Below are 24,608 nucleotides of genomic sequence, written 5' to 3'. Positions count from 1 at the left end.
ATGTTTTGAAATTGATGAATTTTTCCAGCCTTTGTTACTTTGTTACAACGAAACTTTTGAATTTACCGGTGGATTTGGCTGAAATTTTCAAGGTATGTCAAGGATGCAATTCTAAGAAACTAATTTGAAGGAATTTTCTTAAAAGCTTATAATTTCGGAGCTATGAGCGTTGAGCCATTGAGCTATGAGACTGTGATGATCACAGTTAGCCAATTGAATTAAATCTTCGAAGTGACTATTCGCAGTTATATGCAAATAGTCAATATTAATGCTATTCGCAGTTAACTATATATTAGCACATACTGAAACTCTAAATCTACTTTAAAACATGCAACGAAAGAAACTGATTATCCCTTGAATGTGCAAGCTTAAGTGACTGTTGGCTCTTACATTAGACATTGCTTACGTTTTTTTACTACGTACCCAATGCGAAAATCTAAATAACATGCAATTTGCCCCCTACCCTGCGAAAGTGATCGACTACATTTAGAAGGTTTTCAGTTCATTTCTCATGAATTTTCGTGTGAATTTCACTTTTCGCATGGGGCCAGCAGTAAAGCAGACTATATTGGATGCTGCTACATAATTCTTTAAATCAGAAACTATTTTATGACAAAAGTAAAGTCACCAGTGTTGTTCCCTACCACGACTTCTTCGGCTCCAATATTCAAACTCTGCACTTGCCAAAAAGACAATTACCGAAATTTACTGCTCAAAAGCACTTTCTTTTATCTGAAAGTTGTTACCTTATGTATCGAATTCTTTTCATAGCTTCTGTAATCTGTAATTTTTCATTTCGTATTTCGTTTAAATTCATGTTTCACAGATCGTATATACGCTGGAAAGCAATTATAGTATTCGGTTTAAATGTGGCAAACAATGTATACTTTTACTTACTATATCATTACAGACTGTTGCTTCCTTTTACAAACTATGACATCACAGACTGTTGCTCCCTTTTACGAACTGTGACACTACCTGTTGCTCCCTTTTACAAACTGTTACATTACAGACTGTTGCTCCCTTTTATGATCTGTGACACTACAGACTGTTGCTCCCTTTCACAAACTGTTACATTACAGACTGCTGCTCCCTTTTATGAACTGTGACACTACAAACTACTTTACTTACTTACTTACTTACTTACTTTACCGGCGCTACAGCCACTTGTGGGCCTTGGCCTGGTCGAGAATCCGGTTCCAACGTGCCCGGTCATTCGCTGCACTTTGCCAACCTCTTATTCCCAGCGCCCGAAAATCTGATTCGACGCCATCTATCCATCGCATTTTAGGGCGTCCTACTCCTCTTCGCCCTTCTGGATTATTTCGGAATAACATTGAGGGGGCTCTGTTCCTGTACATGCGTGCTACATGTCCTGCCACCTCAACCGTTGGACTTTCACCACTGCCACAATATCCGGCTCGCCAAAATCACGTTTCAATTCAAAGTTGTATCGTCGCCGCCACCTTTCGCCTTCACGCATCGCTCCGAAAATAGTACGAAGGACCTTACGCTCGAACGTTAGGAGCAACTGTTCATCACTTCTCTTCACCGTCCAAGATTCGCATCCATAGATCAGAACTGGACGAATGAGCGTTTTGTAAACTTGGCACTTCGTTTTCTTCGATATCAACTTTGAGCGTAAATGTTTGATTAGACCGTAATAGCATCTGCTTGCCGCCATGATTCGTCTTTGGATTTCAGGTGTATTATCGCAATCCGAACGAATCAGCGCTCCAAGGTAGATGAATTCTTCTACTACCTCGAGGTTGCACTCTCCAATGCTTATCACGTCCCCTTGTTGATTGGCAACCGTATTGGGCTCGGCCTTCATGTACTTGGTTTTCGATTCGTTGATCATCAAACCCATTCTCTCCGCTTGGATTTTCAGATTTGTGAAAGTGTCTACCGCTGCTGCATGTGTACGACTGGCAAGATCCAAGTCATCTGCAAAGCCCAGAACTTGAACTGATCCATTCACCAGTGTTTTGTTGGTTTGGATACCAGCACGTCTCATTGCGATTTCCAAAGCCAAATTGAAGAGCAGGCAAGACAGTGCGTCGCCCTGTTTCAGCCCTTCCCTTACAGCAAAAACGTCAGACAAGTCATTTTGCACCTTGACACGACATCTGGTGCCCTCCAATGTCGCTTTCACAAGACGAATCAGTTTTGTTTCGAAGCCCAGCTCCTTCATCGCAACATACAATTCCCTACGCTTGGTCCTATCGTAGGCTTGCTTGAAGTCGATGAAAAGATGGTAAGTCCGGACTTGAAATTCCCTGCCTTTTTGCAGAATCAGACGAAGGTTGAATATTTGGTCAGTTGTTGAGCGATCTCGTCTGAATCCGCCTTGATAATCTCCAATGACTGCCTCAGCCCGTGGATTTAGTCTAACGAATAGCACTCGAGCAAAAACCTTGTACGCCGTGTTAAGCAAAGCAATACCACGGTAGTTTTCGCAAATCATCCTGTCACCTTTCTTGTGCAGAGGTAAAATGGCACCCTCTAACCACTGATCCGGTAACGATTCGTTGTTCCATATTCGCTCGACTAATTCATAAATCACCTTAGCCAATTCCTCACCACCCATTTTCAGCAGTTCCGCTGGTATATTATCCGGACCTGAAGCTTTGTTGTTTTTGAGTGAGGAGATTGCTGCTGAGACTTCCTCCAATGTTGGTGCTGACACGATACGACCGTCGTCGTTGAGAAAAGAATCATCGGTAGCATTGCCGTCTTCAACATCCCCGTTTAACAGAGCACTGAAATGTTCCTTGAATCGTTCCAGGACATCATGTTTTGCAGTAAGCAAAGTGCCGTCGACTGCTCTGCAGATAGTCATTCGAGAATTGAAGCCTCTTCTTTGGTTGTTTATTCGTTTGTAGAACTTCCGTGATTCGTTTGCACTACATAATCTTTCCAACTGAAGAAGCGTCCTTTCTTCAAGTTCCTTTTTCTTGCGCCGGTGCAAGCGCTTTTCCTCCCTCCTCAGATCTTTGTAGCGCTGATCCGCTTCCGTTTTCCGTTCTCTAGTTCTCGCCGATTCCTTCTCAATTCGTGCAGCATTTTTACGATCTGTAACATCAGCACATTCTGCGTCAAACCAGGTCTTAAAATCATTAGGCCTCTGATATCCTAAGGTGTCGATTGCTTCCTGCTTAATCACATCACTCACCGATAGCCATTCGGGAGGAGTGTCGCCTGGCTGAGCTTGTCGTAATTGTTGAAGCTTTGTACTAATGTTATCAGCAAACGTCTCCGCTATCCGTGTATCCTTTAATTTCTCCACCGCAAAACGCCTCACAGTTTCACTACGTCCATTATGAAACCGGGCTAGATGTGCTCTCAACGTTGACACAACCAGATAATGATCAGAGTCGACATTTGCTTTCCAACATGATTTGACGTCAATGACGTCGGTGAGGTGCCGCCCGCTAATCAGTAGATGGTCAATCTGATTTGCTGGCAAATTGTCATTGGGATGCTTCCAGGTAGCCAGGTGTCTGCTTTTATGTTTATGGAAAGTACTTTTCACAACCAGGTTCCTTTCGGCAGCGAAGAAAATCATACGCTGACCGTTCTCATTCGTATTTTCATGCAGACTGTACCTTCCTATTGTTGGTCTGTACACTTCCTCCTTGCCTACTTTGGCGTTGAAATCTCCTATAACGATTTTAATATCGTGTGCCGGTAATTCATCGTAGGCTCTTGCAAGCGCTTCATAATAATCGTCCTTATCACCCTCCACCGATTCATTATGAGGTGCGTGTACGTTTATCACGGAGTAGTTTTTGAAACGGCCTTTCAGACGTAACACGCATAGGCGCTCGTTGACCTTTCGGAAGTCCAGTACCAGATGTTCCTTTTTTGTGGCTACCATGAAGGCAGTACCAAGTACATGGTCTCGACTGTTGCTGCTATGAAATGTGGTATAGCCATTGAAGCGGGAAGTTTGTGCATTTTGATTGTAACCGCTCTCTTGAATAGCAGCAATGTCGACTTTGGCTTTCTTCAGTTCATTTGTCAGTTTCATCAATCCTCCTGGCCTGTAAGTCTGACATCTTACATTCCAGGATCCAATTCTCATGTCCTTTAGGCGTTTCCGGGTCGTTACCGAAAGCCTCGAGCAATCTGAATGAGGCTGTGTTGCTCCGCTTTCGCTTTTTTCTCTTCCTTTCGTTGCAATCGTTTTTCCACAATCGCTCGCAGTCATGTGTCTCAGAGCCAGGTCGCAAGCCTCGGCTCAAACCCCCTCTTCATCGGAGGACCAATTTGTTTTTGATGGTAATCCAACTGACTAGGATTGTGTATGCTGCCGTTGTCTCTTGCTGTTGAGATCATCCGCCACCATACTAGGCCGCTATCCCATCTTGATAGTGCCCAGCTGTCTCCGGCCCTATCTATACGTAGCGTTAAGATACTACCCGAAGACAGCCCCCCTCATCCTTATGCTAAGTGACCCACACTACTACATCAGGGTTGGTTACCTGATCGTTCATGGGGTTGCTCACTATAACAGGTGTCACCACGGGTAGGATAGGATGTAGGAGTTGGTGAACAGAGGCTATGGTACATAAGGAGTACTACGATGCGCGTGAAACACCCTTTGACACCCTACTTCTCTACTTTGACATTCTCTACTGACAAGCTATTCGCCCTTTAAAATCACTTACATTATCTTTCTTTGCCTTGTTAGCATACACAAATAAATTGCCGGAGGCAATATAGACAGATCCGTTCGAAGTCAACTTTCATAAATTCCTATTTAAACAGCTATATACCGCTATATTTACCTATATTTTCCTATAAATAAACATTTCACAGATGAATATGCTATTATATAGCTCTATATGCCTGTATATAGCTTAATATAGGCGAATATAGATATATATAGATGTCCATATATGGAATGCCTGAAACACCCCACACACATACCAAATTATTTCCATGTTAACAGAAACACTCTAAGTACCATTTTTCCCAATATATATCACTTTTATTAAAATCCAATATGGCCACCGGCAGCCATTTTGTTAGGAAAATACTCCACGTTCACTGTACGGCCGAGTAGCCAGATAAGAGCTCACTCCAAGAGACCTAGCTCACGCTCCGGAGAACATAATTTCAAAAACTTTTTTTCCCTGATTGGTACGGTCAATACCTATCTAATAAAGCTAAAACAGTCGAGATCCGTTCAAATGTGGCCGACCTACAAGCAAAACCTGCTTGCCGCCCTGTGCCTGTTTCACACCACACCAAGGGGTCTAACTCACGAGTCGGTCATCCGATTTTCATAAATTTTTTTTTGTCGATCGGTATTGTAAATACCTTTTAATTGACGTATCAGTTACAAGTGTAACGTTTGAATGTCCGGAGATATCTTCGAAAAACCGTAAAGCACTTATTGGGCCACAGCTCGGGAGGGGTCGATCCAAAATCACTCATCTTCGAACTTAGCCTGTCTTTTGACATTACCAAACGGGAAAAAAAAGAATTTTCAAAATCGGATGCGTTTTACTCAAGTTATCGTGCAGACGGACAGACGGACAGACGGACATTTTTTTTCACTGATTTGGCATCTCTAGACAACCACAATAGGTTTCCCCTTACTCAGGGAGTCCAATTCGACGTGTTACAAACGTATGCGTAAACCTATAAGACCCCAGTACTTCGTACGGGTCTAAAAATGGTTTCTGAGGTATCAGGGCGGCATGTGACTTACTTTTCTCACTAATTCTGACTTTTTTTTAAAGAAGCGATAGTGACTTACTTTTTCTTGATTTTTTTACTTTTCTCACTATTTCCAACTATTTTGGAAAAAGTATTGGAAATCGGAACCATTTCTTGTTCCAACTTAATATTTATTACAAAAAGACATCATAAAATTTGTCTGCGGCGCAAAGATGTACGTAGTATATGAAAATTTTCCGATTTTCCTACGTATTAGGGCAACTCAGTTTTTCACTTTTTTAGTCGTACAGTAGGTTACGGTTTATGTGAAAATAAAATCCGCAGAGATTTTTTGTTTAGTCGAACAGAAAGTAGCCTAAGGTAGCTGTATTCTGGGACTAGTAAGACGACCAGTATTCTACAGATGTTTCTGCAAAGGATTTATTCTGAACGCAATCTAGAGGTCCCCATAGGACATTCAAACAATAAAAGAATTGACAAAAAATATTAAGAAGCAGAAATTTAAAATATTTTAAGTTTTTGTGTTGACAAGGTTCAAAAATAGGGTGAATATACAGGAATGGAGAAAATCAACTCCTGGAAAACCTCCAGCTGATGCGATTTTTTGACATAAATTCAATTGTGAGTATTTAACAAAAAACACATTTAATACAGTGAAAATCAGCTTTTGGGAGCGATTTTTTTTATGCTTAAAAATGATCAAAGGTTCGCCCCTATTTTTGGACCTTGACAATACAAAAACTTAGTTTCTGCTTCCAATGCTTCTATTACTACATAAGGAATTGACCTCTCAAATGAGCTATTTTCTGCTGGTGCCAGCTACGGCTCTTCTCGTAAGTTTTCGGAATAAAATTAAAGCAAAATAAACTGATCGAGTCCACTTTTTGACAATTGAATTTCGACTGTCAAAAACCAGATTTGATCATTTTATTTTGCTTTTACCCGCACAAGCTTCGACTAAAAAAGTGTCTCTACGGATATATAAACTAAAAGTGGAAAACCGATGTACGTATCACAATTGAAAAACCTAATCTATCGAGGTCCTCGATTCGAGGAATCATGTTCAAAAAAGGAACGTGAGGTAAAATTAACTTTAAATTTTAAATCAAGTTTTTGAGTAAAATACCTTACTTGGCATTGCCAAGTTGACAATGGAACAAATGGTGGAAATGGCAATTCTTGTGTTTCGGCTACGATTCAATCGCCAAAATCCACACAAGCAGTGCCATTTCCAGCATTTGTTCCATTGGTAAGTAATTTACTATTTGAATCAAGCGAAGGTGAACAATTTTAAAGGATTAGTCACTCTTGTTTTTAGCAATCTTTCAGTTTGATGAAACGAGAAATAACTTCGATATTTTACTTTTCCTATAAACAATTATAAATTTTTATCACCTTCCTTTACTGTCCTTTATGGTACATTCAGATATTATAGATTTAATAAAAGTGTCTTTTTAAACATGTGCCGTTGAGTGTTAAGTATTATGGAGTTCTTTTGATAACTCATCGTCTCGTAGATATATTTGCTCTAAAAAAACGTTTGTAAAAATAAAATTTCATTTTGTTTGAGTCATGTCAGTTTAAGGGACAAAAACAAGTAATCAGATGACAATAAGTTCTTAGGGCCTTCAAATCGCCAAAACTAAGTTTATTATTATTTTCTGATCTCCCAATCACACATGGTGATATAGAAAAAGGCTTTGTCTCAATAAAGTAACCAATAAATCATAATCGAATTTCGTGCTCCTTTTTCAAGATTTTAAAACCTCCCGCACGCTGCCAACAAGCGCTAAAGTGTACTTTACTTTTTTTAGTAGAAAGCGAAAGTGTGTGCTTCAAATTAACGATTTAGAGTTGGTTTTTGTTCACTATTCGGTCACTTTTTATAAATCAATCAATAGTGAGAATACCAACTATTTTCGGAAAATTTGATCACTTTTTCACTATTTTCTGAAGAAAAATCACATGCCGCCCTGCAGGTATTAGTTTCACTGAGAATGTCTTGGACCGCTTTTTGTCAAAACAAGAAATTGAATATTTAGCGCCGTATAGCGCCGATTTTCGCGCCGAAATGCGCCGCCGCCGGTTAAAAATTGTATTACGCCGAAGCGAGCCGCCGAAAAAAAAAAACTTCAGTCGATTCACGCCGCCGCCAATACTCTGAAAAATGTTTACAGCCGCCGCCGAACAAAAGTTGACCGGCGCACACCTCTAGGCACGACACCTGGGTTCTAAGCTTATCACTGTGGACTAGATTTATCACTGAGGTTCTAAGTGAGGAGCCTTTCACTAGAAAGCTAAATCTTTCACTGGAGTGATAAATTTCCTTACAACAAGAAATTTGCGTCACAATAGGCAGATGATTCGGTTTTCTTTCGTTTAAATTCTTTCAGTACATTTTTCAACCATTTTTCTAACAATACGTTCCTCAACATCTGCCACCTGTGACGCAAATTTCTTGTTGTAAGATTTTCTTTCACAAATTTTTTGAGTCAATTTTTTGTTGATGAAACTTTTGCGTACGACGAACAATGCGTCACCCTCAGCGATATCAGTTATTTTGTAAGTAAGATAAAAAGGACTTGCGTCACATTTACCCTTTAAGGGTTTTTTGACTGATATCACCACTTTTGTAGGTATGTCATTTTTAAAACATCAAAAAACCTTATGGAAATTAAAAAATGCTAGAGAAATCAGTCTGAATCCCAAAATCCGATGGAAGTTAGGAAGTACTAGAGGAATCACCTGTCATCCCAAAATTTAGGAACCAACCTTCGAACACCTCACTCATGTCGAAAATAACACAAATTCATCAAAAAATCCGATGGAAGTTACGTAGTGCCAGAGTAATCATCTGTCATCCCAAAATTTATAGAACCAACCTTGAAACACTTCACTAATCTCGAATCCCAAATCCATCGAAAAATCCGATGGAAGTTAGGTAGTGCCAGAGGAGCTGTCATCCCAAAATTTAGGAACCGACCTAGTGAAAGTTAATACTTAGTGATCCCAACAATTCCCAACAAGAAATACATCCCAAAACAACACCACGGTGAGGCTTAAAATTTTTAAATAAACGTGTAAGTTAACATCCAGGTTTTTTTCATAAGTGAGTTGGGGGAGGGAAGCACTTAAAGTAAATTCAAGTAAACAAGTTTTAGCAAAATCCCCTTAGCTGTTCCTGAGAACCAGCACCAGCGTCAGCCAGGGCTTGTGGAACAGTGAGGACTTAAGATTTACATTGGAATTGGTAGAGGGACAAATTCTAAGATTTACAGTGTAAAAATTATGGCTCTCGATAATTTCTACATTGGGCAATAGTAGCTAAAAGTTAAAATTTCACCATTTTAAAAGACTGATATCTCCTTTGTGAAGCAACCGAGGAAGCTTTTGAATGGTGATCAAAGTGATCAAAGTGAATCAAAGTTTTCTGTTACATTTTCAGAAATTGCACTTTTAGGCTACCCTCGGTGAACTTTGGACGCTTCAATACCTTACTAGTATAAGTATTTTCCGTCAACGTGGTTGCTTATATGGTAGGTTAGAGTCTCAGCATGCCATACTTTATCCTGTACAAGAAATATTGATGAAAAAGTTTTGCATCGAGGTTGTTCTACTCGCAAATCAAATAGGAAGAATCGAGAAAATATTCCTCCTTCGTGATGCAACTTGTAGAATTCTAGAATTTTCAGAGATTTACCGTTTTCTCCGGTTTCCTTCTGGACTTTTGGGATTAATAAGGTAGTTGATTCCAATAATTTCATCACTGTCACTGTCGATGGTATACCATCTTTCCAGTATTAGAACTGAAGTATTGAAGTGGACCAAAACGGTCAAAAACTGAAGCACTGCACGCCAAACTTCCCCCCCCCCCTCTTTTCTCGAAAACTGACAAGATTTCAGTCTGGCGCCCCAACTTTTCGTAATCTGGGTATAAAGAGCTTTCCAAATCACCCAAGACATCCCCTGCACCTTTCATGGACATGGGATGTTCTATGGCTACTGCATTATTATCTTGAGCAGCGCAGCAGCTCAGCACTGTTCATGATAAACATGATTTATACGTGAACGGCGTTATCCACTAACCGTACTTAAGATCTTTTCTACGCCGTTCACATATATGATGTATGCAATGCGCGTTCATTATTAATTTGAGAGAGATATCTAAGTGAATAACTTCCACTGTCTGTGTGTGTTCAAACTACACTGGGCACAGGCTCAGGCTATTATATGTCAATGGGCTGTTGTCAGAGAAAATTGATAGATGTCGCGTCGCTTTGGTAAAGAACTTTGTGCGTGGTATTCGTACGTAAGCTGTGTTTAGATGTCGCTACAGAATCTCAGCGAGGAGAATAGCTTTAATCAAACCTTTACCCAACCGTATCTAAGGTCGCATGAATTCAAAGATGGTTTGTTGACAATAGAATTCAACTTGAGAAAAGTGAACAGCATCAATTCGAATTGTTCCTCCTTTCGTTCTCCGCTCCAGTTTTCCAGTTATCAATCCAGCAATCTAGTCGTAGTTCTTCCGTTTACATGCAGCAGATACCAGATACTAATAACATTTTGCGAGATAATCAAGCGAATGTTGTCGTTCCTTAAACTTTATTCGAATAAAATGAAAAATCTGAAAAATGATATGTTTCCGGCAACAAAAATGTTGTCCGACGTTGTCTTCTCTATTCCGTATCGGTGGAATCCAATGCGTTCGCTTCGGCAGCTCCACATGTTATGCAACATCGTTGACAACTTCCATTCGAACACGAGCATCCAGTGTCCCATAATATGCTGCGATAGCCGGATGGACACTGTAGACCATATGGGGCGCAATACGTGTTACCGTTGGGACATTGACTTTGGCAATGGATTGCCGTCCGTACCACAGACACAAAGCACATCAGTGCTAGGACAACCAATAATTGTTTCTTGATGGCCATTTCGTTTGTTTTTATTTTTGTTTTAATTTATTTTAACTTTTGAACAAATGTGAGCAGAATTGATGAGAATTGTATAACTGATGCCTAACCACTGCCTCGACCACTGGCTTATATACTCCATCACCGCTATCTTTTAAAACGAAATCAATGCATCACGTAGAGTTCGTATCTTACAGCAGCGATAAATAAAATTCGACAAACGAGGAAATTGTTTTTGTCAAATTATCTTCTTATCACACCAATGAAAGTACACATTTCATTAATTCAAAAAGAAAATCAAATAAATTCGAAAACACTTAAAGGTCAATTCTCTTGTCACCGTAAAGTCAAGATTCTACCCACGACAGATTAAGTTAAGCCAGGCACGAGTCCTCAATTAGACTAAGGATCTGAATTATCTAGTAGCCTTATAAGTTGCGGACAAATCGCTTACGACGAGTTCGCCCCAGACGATATTGATTAAGATTGGCTCTCCTAGTTCGTGTTTATTACGTAGATTGAAGCATGGGGTTTCAGGGGGTTTAACAAAAAATTTTCTCAGTTTTCTCAGGGCTGGTGAAACTGCTACAACCAAAATTCAGGGATTCCACGCACTCACTTTTCTCACTTTTTCCAACTATTTTCAACATCTAAAAAAGTGAGGAACTATTTGCTTGATTTCTCGCTTTTTCCAACTATTTTCAAATTCTTTACTCACTTTTTTATAAATCAATCAAAGAAGAGTAAAAAACAGGTTAGAATTGTAAAATTTCGCCTGCGGCGCTAGAAAATTCCTCCTAAAAGTTTCTAGTGTAGTATAGTGCATTGCAAAAACATTTTACAAATCTATTCTCCTATTTTAGTGCATCACCTTTTAACTATGGTTTCAACATTTATATTTTGAGTGGCTTTCACTCTAATGCGAAAAATATAGCTTCCAATGGGTCGACCGGCTAAACAGGGGCTGCAATGTTGTTCGACCTGAAAGTTCAAATCTGTACAGGTAGAGTATGGTTTCGCTCAAACCTGTCAGGTCAAGTTTCAGGTAACCTGAAACATCCGTACAAGCTTTCCAGCTCAGGTCAAGTGAAAGTTGCGATATGACTTTAAAAAATACCTGAGCCCTAAAAATGGTTAGTTTATTGAAATTTCTTTTAATATGCCGTTTTGGAATCCTTATCAAGGAGGATGAAAATCTTCTATACAATACAGTGGATAGTAGAGAGATAGCCAACTGAAAGAGTTAAAACTGTATGGTATAGTGCATATCCTTTTAATTTTACTAGAAGGATTGCACAAATGACTTAGTCGAAGTTATAAGTTAGGTGCTGCCTATAAGTTTTAAGTCAGGCTCTTAAGGTTAAAACATCTAAAAACTTTGATTAACCTCAACATTTTGGATATTTTTTAAGTTTTCAAAAATTTGGTTGTAATTTTTGAGGGAAGGGGTACATTTTTTTTGGAAATTCTCATCCAGATTTTTGAGTTACCGCTTAACGTATAACTTACACGAAAGACGAAAGTCTTTGAAATAGTGTTAACATCATTTTGCAGATAGATTTAAAAACAAAAATAGAATTGACAAAAATTACACGAACAAAACCTCATCCCAGGCATGATTCTGAAAACGAAAATTCCGTCGACCTAGCCTCTCCCGTGGCGCCGAAACTTTTTCTACAATTTCCGCCAGAAGTTTTAACCTCCCACGTATTCAAGACAGTAACAAAAATGCAAGAAGAATGACGGTGGTGAAGCTCTGTGTGCTCTTTGTTTGCCGATGACCTGAAGGTTTATCGCGAGGTGAAATCTCTCAGAGATTGTTTAGCTCTTCAACGTGATCTATCTGCGATTGATCGGTGGTGCAGAAGGAACTCTCTCGTGCTGAGTATCGAAAAGTGTCTAACTATGTCGTTCTTCCGTATACGCAACCCGATTCGATTTCGTTATGTGTTTGGTGAATGCGTGCTGGAAAGAGTAACAGAGATTCGAGATCTTGGCGTCACGTCCACGGAGGATTTGTCTTTCGTCAGGCACATAGAGCTTATGTTCGCTAAAGCATACTCGATGCTTGGTTTTGTGAAGAGAATTTGTCGTGACTTTCGTAACGTCGAAGCGCTCAAGAGTGTGTATTTTGCGCCTTGAGTATGCGTCTGTAGTTTGGTCGCCGTATTACCAGAGTCACAGCAATGAGGTTGAATCTGTTCAGAAGAACTTCCTGTTGTATACCTTGAGGAGGTCTGCTAGGAGGGATTCTAACTTCAGGCTTCCGTCCCGCGAGAGCAGATGCTCGTCGATCGGTATTGAAAGATTGACACGAAGACGCTTTAATCTGGGAGCGATGTTCGCTTACGACATCCTGACTGGCCGTATCGATTCCTCTGGTTTGGTTTCGAAATTTGAGGTGAATGTGCCGATTAGGACGCTTAGGGAGACGAGTTTTATGTTGCTGGCAAGACATCGCTCAAATTATGGGCTCTTTGAGCCGGTGAATAATTTGTCGAGGGTGTTCAATGTGTCTCGCAGTGTTTTGGCGTCTCTGTCTCTCGGAACGTTTTTCGTGCTTTGGTGAGGGAATTTGTACTCACTGATTCGGTTATGAAAAAGCACGGGTTTTTGCTATCGCATCGGCGGGCTGACAATTGTATATATGTTCCTTAGTCCCTAAATTTTTTTTAAATTTTTTTGTAGTGTGGACTTGCGTCACGCCTGCTTACTAACGTGCAGGCATGATGTTGGCCGAATCTGATGGGTAAGTAAATTCGTTTGTCTTAATGCCTTTTCTGCGTTAAACGAGAATTCAGGGCAAGTTTAACTTTTCCTAACTTTTTGATATTTTTGCATTGTAACAAACCCTTAAGTACTCGTTGTACTGGCTGCTTTCAAACTCAATATAGTAACAATCACAATACTACGCACCAAGATGCCAATGCAATGTTCACTGGTTAAGTGGGCAGAGGTTTGATAAACATTTCCCGGAATTTCATTGCCAGTAGGTCAATGGTAAATTTTGAAAAACAATTCTCACCGGTGTAGATAATAACACATTTCGACTGTTCATAACAAATGAGTCAAGGTCGTAAAATTTTCCTTACGGAATTGCACAAGAGGGAAATGTCAATCCCCACTTCAACAGTTACGCGAATGGAAGATAATTTCACACACAAAAAATCGTTACCTCAAATATGCGAATTTGTTTTCGTCGCATCTGTTATCATTGTAATCATTCGCACTGCGTTGTAAGATTAATTTCATTAGTAACACTCGACTGAAATGAGTAGTGAATCATACATAAGCAATGGAACCCACTGTTTTACACAGAATCACCGAACTTTTATGATTTATATGAAGTTTTATCAGCTGCAAGATATGAGCATATATGCATCTTTTTGTTGTTTCGGAAGAAAGCAGTATGCGGTTGCGGTATATTAGGGACGTTTGATAAGTGCGTCCACTTTTGACACAGTCAAGTCGAAGCACAGCAAAATGGGGTTCATTTGAAAGCCACTGAAATTACCTTTCGATTGATACTAAGCACGATATAATTCATGGGTGGTCTCACAAATGGGGATGTTTTTCGTATTTTCGAAATATTTTTTGACTTTGGGCCAGTGCTGACGCCATGACATGAGCGGTATGGGACTTCTTCGTACTCTATCTTATACTTACATCTATCTTTGCGCAACAAAAAAATTATCACCACCCCTATTGATCACAAAGTCCAGTGGGCGTTAAGAAGCACCCGTGCTTTGCTGAAAAGCATACATTTGGGAGTTTTTTAAAAAGTGGATTTAAGTTTACTTCTGATGATATCTCCCCACCAGAATCCTTTTTCAAAAATGTACGACCGCAATAACGACCACGAATTTGGTAGCTTTAAATAAAAATTAATTTTCAGGGATTCCACGCAAAATTGAAAGTCAAAAAGTGGAAAAGTGAGTAAAAATAACGAATTGTAGATAACTTTATTTTAACGGATTAGTTTTTGACGACTTAGCAAAATATTTTCCAATAAAGGAAAGAGTGCATCCAATGAATTCCATAGACTATTATCAAGCGTGGGAGAGGAGGCAGGAGGATACGTCCAACTGATACTTTATTTATTTATTACAGTAAAGCCAACTGCTTCCGCTTACTGGCTTAATAATGAGCATAAACCGGAGGCGAGTGCCGTCCCAGTCGACCGGAGACGACCCTAGCCATTGCCCAAGTCCAAATTACAAAATTACATTTCATTTCATTTAACTTCATTGACTAACGTATGTACGATGGATCGCGCCTGTGATTGGATAGTGTACGCAAGGTGCAATGATGTGAGCAGGTGTAAAAGCGTGCGTATTATGTGGCAGTGCGTGCATGAAATTGAAAACGTATGCATAGCAGGATAACGCGGTCGTACGCAAATGGTGGCAGTGTCATGAAAATAGATTGAACAAAGAATGAATTAGCGTGACGTCAACTATAGTTCCTTAAATAAACGGATACCGAAATTGTCAGCCCGCCGATAGCAAAAACCCGTGCTTTTTCATAACCGAATCAGTGAGTACAAATTCCCTCACCGAAGCACGAAAAACGTTCCGAGAGACAGAGACGCCAAAACACTGCGAGACACATTGAACACCCTCGACAAATTATTCACCGGCTCAAAGAGCCCATAATTTGAGCGATGTCTTGCCAGCAACATAAAACTCGTCTCCCTAAGCGTCCTAATCGGCACATTCACCTCAAATTTCGAAACCAAACCAGAGGAATCGATACGGCCAGTCAGGATGTCGTAAGCGAACATCGCTCCCAGATTAAAGCGTCTTCGTGTCAATCTTTCAATACCGATCGACGAGCATCTGCTCTCGCGGGACGGAAGCCTGAAGTTAGAATCCCTCCTAGCAGACCTCCTCAAGGTATACAACAGGAAGTTCTTCTGAACAGATTCAACCTCATTGCTGTGACTCTGGTAATACGGCGACCAAACTACAGACGCATACTCAAGGCGCAAAATACACACTCTTGAGCGCTTCGACGTTACGAAAGTCACGACAAATTCTCTTCACAAAACCAAGCATCGAGTATGCTTTAGCGAACATAAGCTCTATGTGCCTGACGAAAGACAAATCCTCCGTGAACGTGACGCCAAGATCTCGAATCTCTGTTACTCTTTCCAGCACGCATTCACCAAACACATAACGAAATCGAATCGGGTTGCGTATACGGAAGAACGACATAGTTAGACACTTTTCGATACTCAGCACGAGAGAGTTCCTTCTGCACCACCGATCAATCGCAGATAGATCACGTTGAAGAGCTAAACAATCTCTGAGAGATTTCACCTCGCGATAAACCTTCAGGTCATCGGCAAACAAAGAGCACACAGAGCTTCACCACCGTCATTCTTCTTGCATTTTTGTTACTGTCTTGAATACGTGGGAGGTTAAAACTTCTGGCGGAAATTGTAGAAAAAGTTTCGGCGCCACGGGAGAGGCTAGGTCGACGGAATTTTCGTTTTCAGAATCATGCCTGGGATGAGGTTTTGTTCGTGTAATTTTTGTCAATTCTATTTTTGTTTTTAAATCTATCTGCAAAATGATGTTAACACTATTTCAAAGACTTTCGTCTTTCGTGTAAGTTATACGTTAAGCGGTAACTCAAAAATCTGGATGAGAATTTCCAAAAAAAATGTACCCCTTCCCTCAAAAATTACAACCAAATTTTTGAAAACTTAAAAAATATCCAAAATGTTGAGGTTAATCAAAGTTTTTAGATGTTTTAACCTTAAGAGCCTGACTTAAAACTTATAGGCAGCACCTAACTTATAACTTCGACTAAGTCATTTGTGCAATCCTTCTAGTAAAATTAAAAAGATATGCACTATACCATACAGTTTTAACTCTTTCAGTTGGCTATCTCTCTACTATCCACTGTATTGTATAGAAGATTTTCATCCTCCTTGATAAGGATTCCAAAACGGCATATTAAAAGAAATTTCAATAAACTAACCATTTTTAGGGCTCAGGTATTTTTTAAAGTCATATCGCAACTTTCACTTGACCTGAGCTGGAAAGCTTGTACGGATGTTTCAGGTTACCTGAAACTTGACCTGACAGGTTTGAGCGAAACCATACTCTACCTGTACAGATTTGAACTTTCAGGTCGAACAACATTGCAGCCCCTGTTTAGCCGGTCGACCCATTGGAAGCTATATTTTTCGCATTAGAGTGAAAGCCACTCAAAATATAAATGTTGAAACCATAGTTAAAAGGTGATGCACTAAAATAGGAGAATAGATTTGTAAAATGTTTTTGCAATGCACTATACTACACTAGAAACTTTTAGGAGGAATTTTCTAGCGCCGCAGGCGAAATTTTACAATTCTAACCTGTTTTTTACTCTTCTTTGATTGATTTATAAAAAAGTGAGTAAAGAATTTGAAAATAGTTGGAAAAAGCGAGAAATCAAGCAAATAGTTCCTCACTTTTTTAGATGTTGAAAATAGTTGGAAAAAGTGAGAAAAGTGAGTGCGTGGAATCCCTGAATTTTGGTTGTAGCAGTTTCACCAGCCCTGAGAAAACTGAGAAAATTTTTTGTTAAACCCCCTGAAACCCCATGCTTCAATCTACGTAATAAACACGAACTAGGAGAGCCAATCTTAATCAATATCGTCTGGGGCGAACTCGTCGTAAGCGATTTGTCCGCAACTTATAAGGCTACTAGATAATTCAGATCCTTAGTCTAATTGAGGACTCGTGCCTGGCTTAACTTAATCTGTCGTGGGTAGAATCTTGACTTTACGGTGACAAGAGAATTGACCTTTAAGTGTTTTCGAATTTATTTGATTTTCTTTTTGAATTAATGAAATGTGTACTTTCATTGGTGTGATAAGAAGATAATTTGACAAAAACAATTTCCTCGTTTGTCGAATTTTATTTATCGCTGCTGTAAGATACGAACTCTACGTGATGCATTGATTTCGTTTTAAAAGATAGCGGTGATGGAGTATATAAGCCAGTGGTCGAGGCAGTGGTTAGGCATCAGTTATACAATTCTCATCAATTCTGCTCACATTTGTTCAAAAGTTAAAATAAATTAAAACAAAAATAAAAACAAACGAAATGGCCATCAAGAAACAATTATTGGTTGTCCTAGCACTGATGTGCTTTGTGTCTGTGGTACGGACGGCAATCCATTGCCAAAGTCAATGTCCCAACGGTAACACGTATTGCGCCCCATATGGTCTACAGTGTCCATCCGGCTATCGCAGCATATTATGGGACACTGGATGCTCGTGTTCGAATGGAAGTTGTCAACGATGTTGCATAACATGTGGAGCTGCCGAAGCGAACGCATTGGATTCCACCGATACGGAATAGAGAAGACAACGTCGGACAACATTTTTGTTGCCGGAAACATATCATTTTTCAGATTTTTCATTTTATTCGAATAAAGTTTAAGGAACGACAACATTCGCTTGATTATTTCGCAAAATGTTATTAGTATCTGGTATCTGCTGCATGTAAACGGAAGAACTACGACTAGATTGCTGGATTGATAACTGGACAACTGGAGCGGAGAACGAAAGGAGGAACAATTCGAATTGATGCTGTTCACTTTTCTCAAGTTGAATTCTATTGTCAACAAACCATCTTTGAATTCATGCGACCTTAGATACGGTTGGGTAAAGGTTTGATTAAAGCTATTCTCCTCGCTGAGATTCTGTAGCGACATCTAAACACAGCTTACGTACGGATACCACGCACAAAGTTCTTTACCAAAGCGACGCGACATCTATCAATTTTCTCTGACAACAGCCCATTGACATATAATAGCCTGAGCCTGTGCCCAGTGTAGTTTGAACACACACAGACAGTGGAAGTTATTCACTTAGATATCTCTCTCAAATTAATAATGAACGCGCATTGCATACATCATATATGTGAACGGCGTAGAAAAGATCTTAAGTACGGTTAGTGGATAACGCCGTTCACGTATAAATCATGTTTATCATGAACAGTGCTGAGCTGCTGCGCTGCTCAAGATAATAATGCAGTAGCCATAGAACATCCCATGTCCATGAAAGGTGCAGGGGATGTCTTGGGTGATTTGGAAAGCTCTTTATACCCAGATTACGAAAAGTTGGGGCGCCAGACTGAAATCTTGTCAGTTTTCGAGAAAAGAGGGGGGGGGGGGAAGTTTGGCGTGCAGTGCTTCAGTTTTTGACCGTTTTGGTCCACTTCAATACTTCAGTTCTAATACTGGAAAGATGGTATACCATCGACAGTGACAGTGATGAAATTATTGGAATCAACTACCTTATTAATCCCAAAAGTCCAGAAGGAAACCGGAGAAAACGGTAAATCTCTGAAAATTCTAGAATTCTACAAGTTGCATCACGAAGGAGGAATATTTTCTCGATTCTTCCTATTTGATTTGCGAGTAGAACAACCTCGATGCAAAACTTTTTCATCAATATTTCTTGTACAGGATAAAGTATGGCATGCTGAGACTCTAACCTACCATATAAGCAACCACGTTGACGGAAAATACTTATACTAGTAAGGTATTGAAGCGTCCAAAGTTCACCGAGGGTAGCCTAAAAGTGCAATTTCTGAAAATGTAACAGAAAACTTTGATTCACTTTGATCACTTTGATCACCATTCAAAAGCTTCCTCGGTTGCTTCACAAAGGAGATATCAGTCTTTTAAAATGGTGAAATTTTAACTTTTAGCTACTATTGCCCAATGTAGAAATTATCGAGAGCCATAATTTTTACACTGTAAATCTTAGAATTTGTCCCTCTACCAATTCCAATGTAAATCTTAAGTCCTCACTGTTCCACAATCCCTGGCTGACGCTGGTGCTGGTTCTCAGGAACAGCTAAGGGGATTTTGCTAAAACTTGTTTACTTGAATTTACTTTAAGTGCTTCCCTCCCCCAACTCACTTATGAAAAAAACCTGGATGTTAACTTACACGTTTATTTAAAAATTTTAAGCCTCACCGTGGTGTTGTTTTGGGATGTATTTCTTGTTGGGAATTGTTGGGACCACTAAGTATTAACTTTCACTAGGTCGGTTCCTAAATTTTGGGATGACAGCTCCTCTGGCACTACCTAACTTCCATCGGATTTTTCGATGGATTTGGGATTCGAGATTAGTGAAGTGTTTCAAGGTTGGTTCAACAAATTTTGGGATGACAGATGATTACTCTGGCACTACGTAACTTCCATCGGATTTTTTGATGAATTTGTGTTATTTTCGACATGAGTGAGGTGTTCCAAGGTTGGTTCCTAAATTTTGGGATGACAGGTGATTCCTCTAGCACTTCCATCGGATTTGGGTTATTTTCAATATAATTGAGGTGTACCAAGATTGGTTTCTAGATTTTGGGATTCAGACTGATTTCTCTAGCATTTTTTAATTTCCATAAGGTTTTTTGATGTTGTCAAAATGACATACCTACAAAAGTGGTGATATCAGTCAAAAAACCCTTAAAGGGTAAATGTGACGCAAGTCCTTTATCTTACTTACAAAATAACTGATATCGCTGAGGGTGACGCATTGTGCGTCGTACGCAAAAGTTTCATCAACAAAAAATTGACTCAAAAAATTTGTGAAAGAAAATCTTACAGCAAGAAATTTGCGTCACAGGTGGCAGATGTTGTATTGTTAGAAAAATGGTTGAAAAATGTACTGAAAGAATTTAAACGAAAGAAAACCGAATCATCTGCCTATTGTGACGCAAATTTCTTGTTGTAAGATTTTCTTTCACAAATTTTTTGAGTCAATTTTTTGTTGATGAAACTTTTGCGTACGACGCACAATGCGTCACCCTCAGCGATATCAGTTATTTTGTAAGTAAGATAAAGGACTTGCGTCACATTTACCCTTTAAGGATTTTTTTAATTATTGAACTATACCTGCATGCCGAATATTGACTAAATGGTCCTATCGAACTATACGCAGGTCATGTAAACATAATTTTTTTAAGATGAAATAAATGAAATAAAATAAAATGAAATGAAATACCTGCATGCTGAATATTGACTAAATGAATAAAGTCGTCTGTATTTAGAATGGGATATGCAACAATAAATTTATTGTTGTTATATATACATTTATTCTCAAAAGAACAACACTGTCACTGTGTTCAGGTCAATTGACCCTCTTGTTCAAGAGTTGCCACCATCTAGTTTGAACTCTGCTTGGTGGAAGGCCAGATCCGTTCCTCAGCATGGTCTAACCTGAACCTAAACTAATTCCAGTTTGATCAACTGGTTTTTTACAAGTCCATCAGATTCTGCTGAGCATTTCTGATAGCAGTCAGCAGTCTTGTGACCCTTTTTTATGTGATTCAGCAATAATCAGCTATCGAACTCAATCCATTCTCATGATTAAGATTCATCCAACTATCACTTTTGGGTCTAAGTAACTTGAAGTCAGACTCAAGCGGAGTCAACAACGTATATCTTACGCAAACTTACACAAATGTTTCCTCTTCACCCGTTTCGTCCATTAGACGTTCAACTGATTCCAAATTGGCGATGTGTTCGTCGAAAATGAACAGTTTCACGTCGATTCCAATTTCCGACAACACCTCATCGATCCTGTCATATAAATTAGCTTCGCAGAAAAGAGCAACTGGCTGAATTTGAATCAAAATCCGTGCGATTTCATCCTTTGATAGCATCGGATGCAGTGGTACAATTGGACATATCAAACAAATCGATGCGACAAGAGCAGGGATTAGATGATCGTTGTTGTAAATCATAAAACAGAACTTTTGCCGAGGCTTAAATCCCATTTTCAGTAGATTTTGCGCGGCACGAATTGTATTTAACCAGAGTTCATGGTAGGTTACTTGAACGCCGGTGTCATCATTAATCTAATGAAATAAATCGAACGGGAAAAGTGAGTGGAAGCTACCAATCCGATTGATTTCATATTCGGACAATACCTGAGCTAGTTTTGAACCCCGTGACGACAGCCAATTTAAAATTACATGACCCAATGAGTGTTGTTTGGATTCTGATAGTCGTCGATCTGCAGCTGTCCATAGTTTTGTTTGTTCATCGTAGAGAGCACACATTATTTGACCAAAATGACCTCCTCCGCTGTTATTAGGGATTCCTGAAAGGAATGTTGCTGTCAAAATTCGAAAATCCATGCAGTAGCTCGCAAGTGATATCTCAACTCCCAAGGTAGCTAAGGAAATTTATCACTCCAGTGAAAGATTTAGCTTTCTAGTGAAAGGCTCCTCACTTAGAACCTCAGTGATAAATCTAGTCCACAGTGATAAGCTTAGAACCCAGGTGTCGTGCCTAGAGGTGTGCGCCGGTCAACTTTTGTTCGGAGGCGGCTGTAAACTTTTTTCAGAGTATCGGCGGCGGCGTGAATCGACTGAAGTTTTTTTTTCGGCGGCTCGCTTCGGCGTAATACAATTTTTAACCGGCGGCGAAAATCGGCGCTATATGGCGAATTGTTATTTCTTTTCGGAAAAGTTTTTTCGCTTCACTCTAGATTTATAATATTTCATTTGAAGACCATTCCTAAATATTCAATTTCCTGTTTTGACAAAAAGCGGTCCAAGACATTCTCAGTGAAACTAATACCTCAGAAACCATTTTTAGACCCGTACGAAGTACTGGGGTATTATAGGTTTACGCATACGTTTGTATCACGTCGAATTGGACTCCCTGAGTAAGGAAACCTATTGTGGTTGTCTAGAGATGCCAAATCAGTAAAAAAAATGTCCGTCTGTCCGTCTGCACGATAACTTGAGTAAAACGCATCCGATTTTGAAAATTCTTTTTTTCCCGTTTGGTAATGTCAAAAGACAGGCTAAGTTCGAAGATGAGTGATTTTGGATCGACCCCTCCCGAGCTGTGGCCCAATAAGTGCTTTACGGTTTTTCGAAGATGTCTCCGGACATTTAAACGTTACACTTGTTTTTTCTGCTGGCAACACTGCAAACGTCAACAAGTGTTTTGTTTCTGTGTCTGAAATTAATTATACTTTTTGTAGTCAGAACTGACCAGAAAAACGTTTCTGTTGGCTAAATCTCGGTTATGAAGTGCCATGGTCGCCGGTAAAGTTGGAGTTCTCGCATAATCATCCAATAAACCAACGTTTTCGTGCGGCTAATGATACGGTGCATAACCTCACAATGTGTACGCGTACCGGTGAAAAAATAGTGACAGCTGGAACCAACAGAAATTCACGACGAATATTTCGAGAACATACTTCGGTGAATTTTAGGACGCTGTGAGCGGAATTTCTTTGCGAGGAGACATTAGGAAGGCTTGGCGAGATTGGTACTCTTCTCAGTGGTGTGTCACTGCCAGGACTCTTAGTTGCTTTGTCTCACTCGCCAGCTTTAGCTCTCAGTTGGTTCATGGTCTAAAAGTTTACTCACTGATGTGGCTGGGTCCTATTTTGCTTCTATATGAGTAAAATGATCCGGACTATTCATAGAGCTTAGGCTTTCGGGCTATAGAGTGGACAAGGTCGACGGATGGATTGGTGGTGTTATGCCGCTGAAAGATGCTAGTTTTTCCTGGTTTTTAATTTGATTCCTCGCAAAGACAACGTACACTCGATCAGGGTACATCTCTCTGAATTTATATTCGAGGAATGTATTCCATGTCGTGCAAAACTCTTTGCAAAGGGACGATATGGTCGCCGTGTCGGGTCGTTGTGCTATTCGTCTGGAAACGCTGTCATTTCGCTTTTTGCACCGAAGGTCCTCGTCTCAAAGGTGGCTCGTCCGTCAGTCAAATTGGAAGTAAGGGCTTTTGGGCTACATAGTGGTAAAGTTTGGCGGTTGACCTTTTGCTGGTGCGCTGCTGAGTGACGCTTCTGCCTGGCTCGGCTTTCATATTGGCCCACTGCAGAGAAAGCTTACGTTCGAACGGGCTGGTCTTATAAAATATGAGACTGGACCAGGTCAATATCGAGCGGAATGTAAATCACAGGCTTTATCAATCCCAATGACAAGGACTGTGATTCGGGCGACAATGTTGCCTTACTCGCTGTCATTAGTGTAAGGCCTAAAGGGGGAGACACAGCTGTCCTCCCAGTGGCTTTCTAGAATTTACAATCTAATGAAACGAGGTTGACGCCAGTCACTCTCTGCTTTCTGCCCTAAGGATTAGCTATCATTTTGGGACCTAATCATAGGGATCAGTTTGCTCGCCTGGAGTGATTCGTGTAGAGCGTAAGGCAATAGGTTGAGAAGGAGATGAGGTCCTGAAAAGGGCTTCAAGATTTTCATGATGACAGGGTAGCACAAAGGATCCCATGATCTGTGTGCATTGATCAGAAATGATCACCCTAACTGATTAAATCTAATCTACACTTGTAAGTGATACGTCAAATAAAAGATATTTACAATACCGATCGACAAAAAAAAAGTTTATGGAAATCGGATGACCGACTCGTGAGTTAGACCCCTTGGTGTGAAACAGGCACAGGGCGGCAAGCAGTTTTTGCTTGTAGGTCGTCCACATTTGAACATATTTCGTCGGTTTTAGGTTTATTAGATAGGTATTGACCGTACCAATCAGGGATGCACAGGAACGGTCAGAAGTTCACCGAAATAATCAAACTTTTACCCATACTTTCAACTGCTCGTAACTCCTCAGGAGTGCCTTTTTCCCCCAAGATAGATTATTAGCTCTGAAAGTACATGCATTTACCTTTCTAATGACACCTCACACGACCTTGTACGTTTCGTGTAGCCGGAGAAATTTCCATTTTAAAAGAGCATGTTTTCGGTTTTCGATCACCTCTCGCTATCCACACAAGCATCGATGAATTTTCAAAAAAAAATATTTGGCTTCTAGGGACCAATACCTATCGAGGCACATATAAAAAAGTCCATTGGAAAATGCGTCCGATTTCGGCAGGTCGTTTTTCGAAAGAATCCCTCACAGTAACTTTTTACTATTAGCGTCTAGCGTCAAGGTTGCAGCGTATCACTATTGAAAATTTCGCTATTTCGCTAATAGCGTAGCAG

At 39.9% G+C, this 24,608-nt stretch overlaps 1 protein-coding gene and 1 long non-coding RNA gene across 2 annotated transcripts; one reads left to right on the top strand and one right to left on the bottom strand.

The window, feature by feature from the left end:
• Positions 1 to 5,295: 5,295 nt before the first annotated feature.
• On the top strand, positions 5,296 to 24,240 carry LOC119085540. Its single transcript, XR_005089311.1, has 3 exons — positions 5,296 to 5,307; positions 7,546 to 7,554; positions 24,157 to 24,240. It is a non-coding gene; the product is annotated as an uncharacterized LOC119085540 (long non-coding RNA).
• Positions 21,062 to 21,724, bottom strand: LOC119085535. Its single transcript, XM_037195951.1, has 2 exons — positions 21,549 to 21,724; positions 21,062 to 21,476 (listed from the first exon to the last, which is right to left on the bottom strand). Exons 1-2 carry the CDS (start codon positions 21,678 to 21,680, stop codon positions 21,072 to 21,074), a joined length of 537 nt encoding a protein of 178 aa, XP_037051846.1. The 5' UTR covers positions 21,681 to 21,724; the 3' UTR covers positions 21,062 to 21,071.
• Positions 24,241 to 24,608: the final 368 nt, after the last annotated feature.

This window comes from Bradysia coprophila, unplaced genomic scaffold, assembly GCF_014529535.1.
Source record: "Bradysia coprophila strain Holo2 unplaced genomic scaffold, BU_Bcop_v1 contig_94, whole genome shotgun sequence".
NCBI lineage: Eukaryota > Metazoa > Arthropoda > Insecta > Diptera > Sciaridae > Bradysia > Bradysia coprophila.
The sequence above is the reverse complement of the archived record's forward strand: the minus strand, read 5'-3'. Positions and strand labels throughout refer to the sequence as shown.

Excerpts from the sequence above, each read along its gene's own strand:
- LOC119085535 (XM_037195951.1), bottom strand. The coding sequence starts at position 21,680 with ATGTGTGCTCTCTACGATGAACAAACAAAACTATGGACAGCTGCAGAT. Across the intron at positions 21,477-21,548 it reads GGGGTTCAAAACTAGCTCAG|ATTAATGATGACACCGGCGT; the intron begins GTATTGTCCGAA and ends TTATTTCATTAG.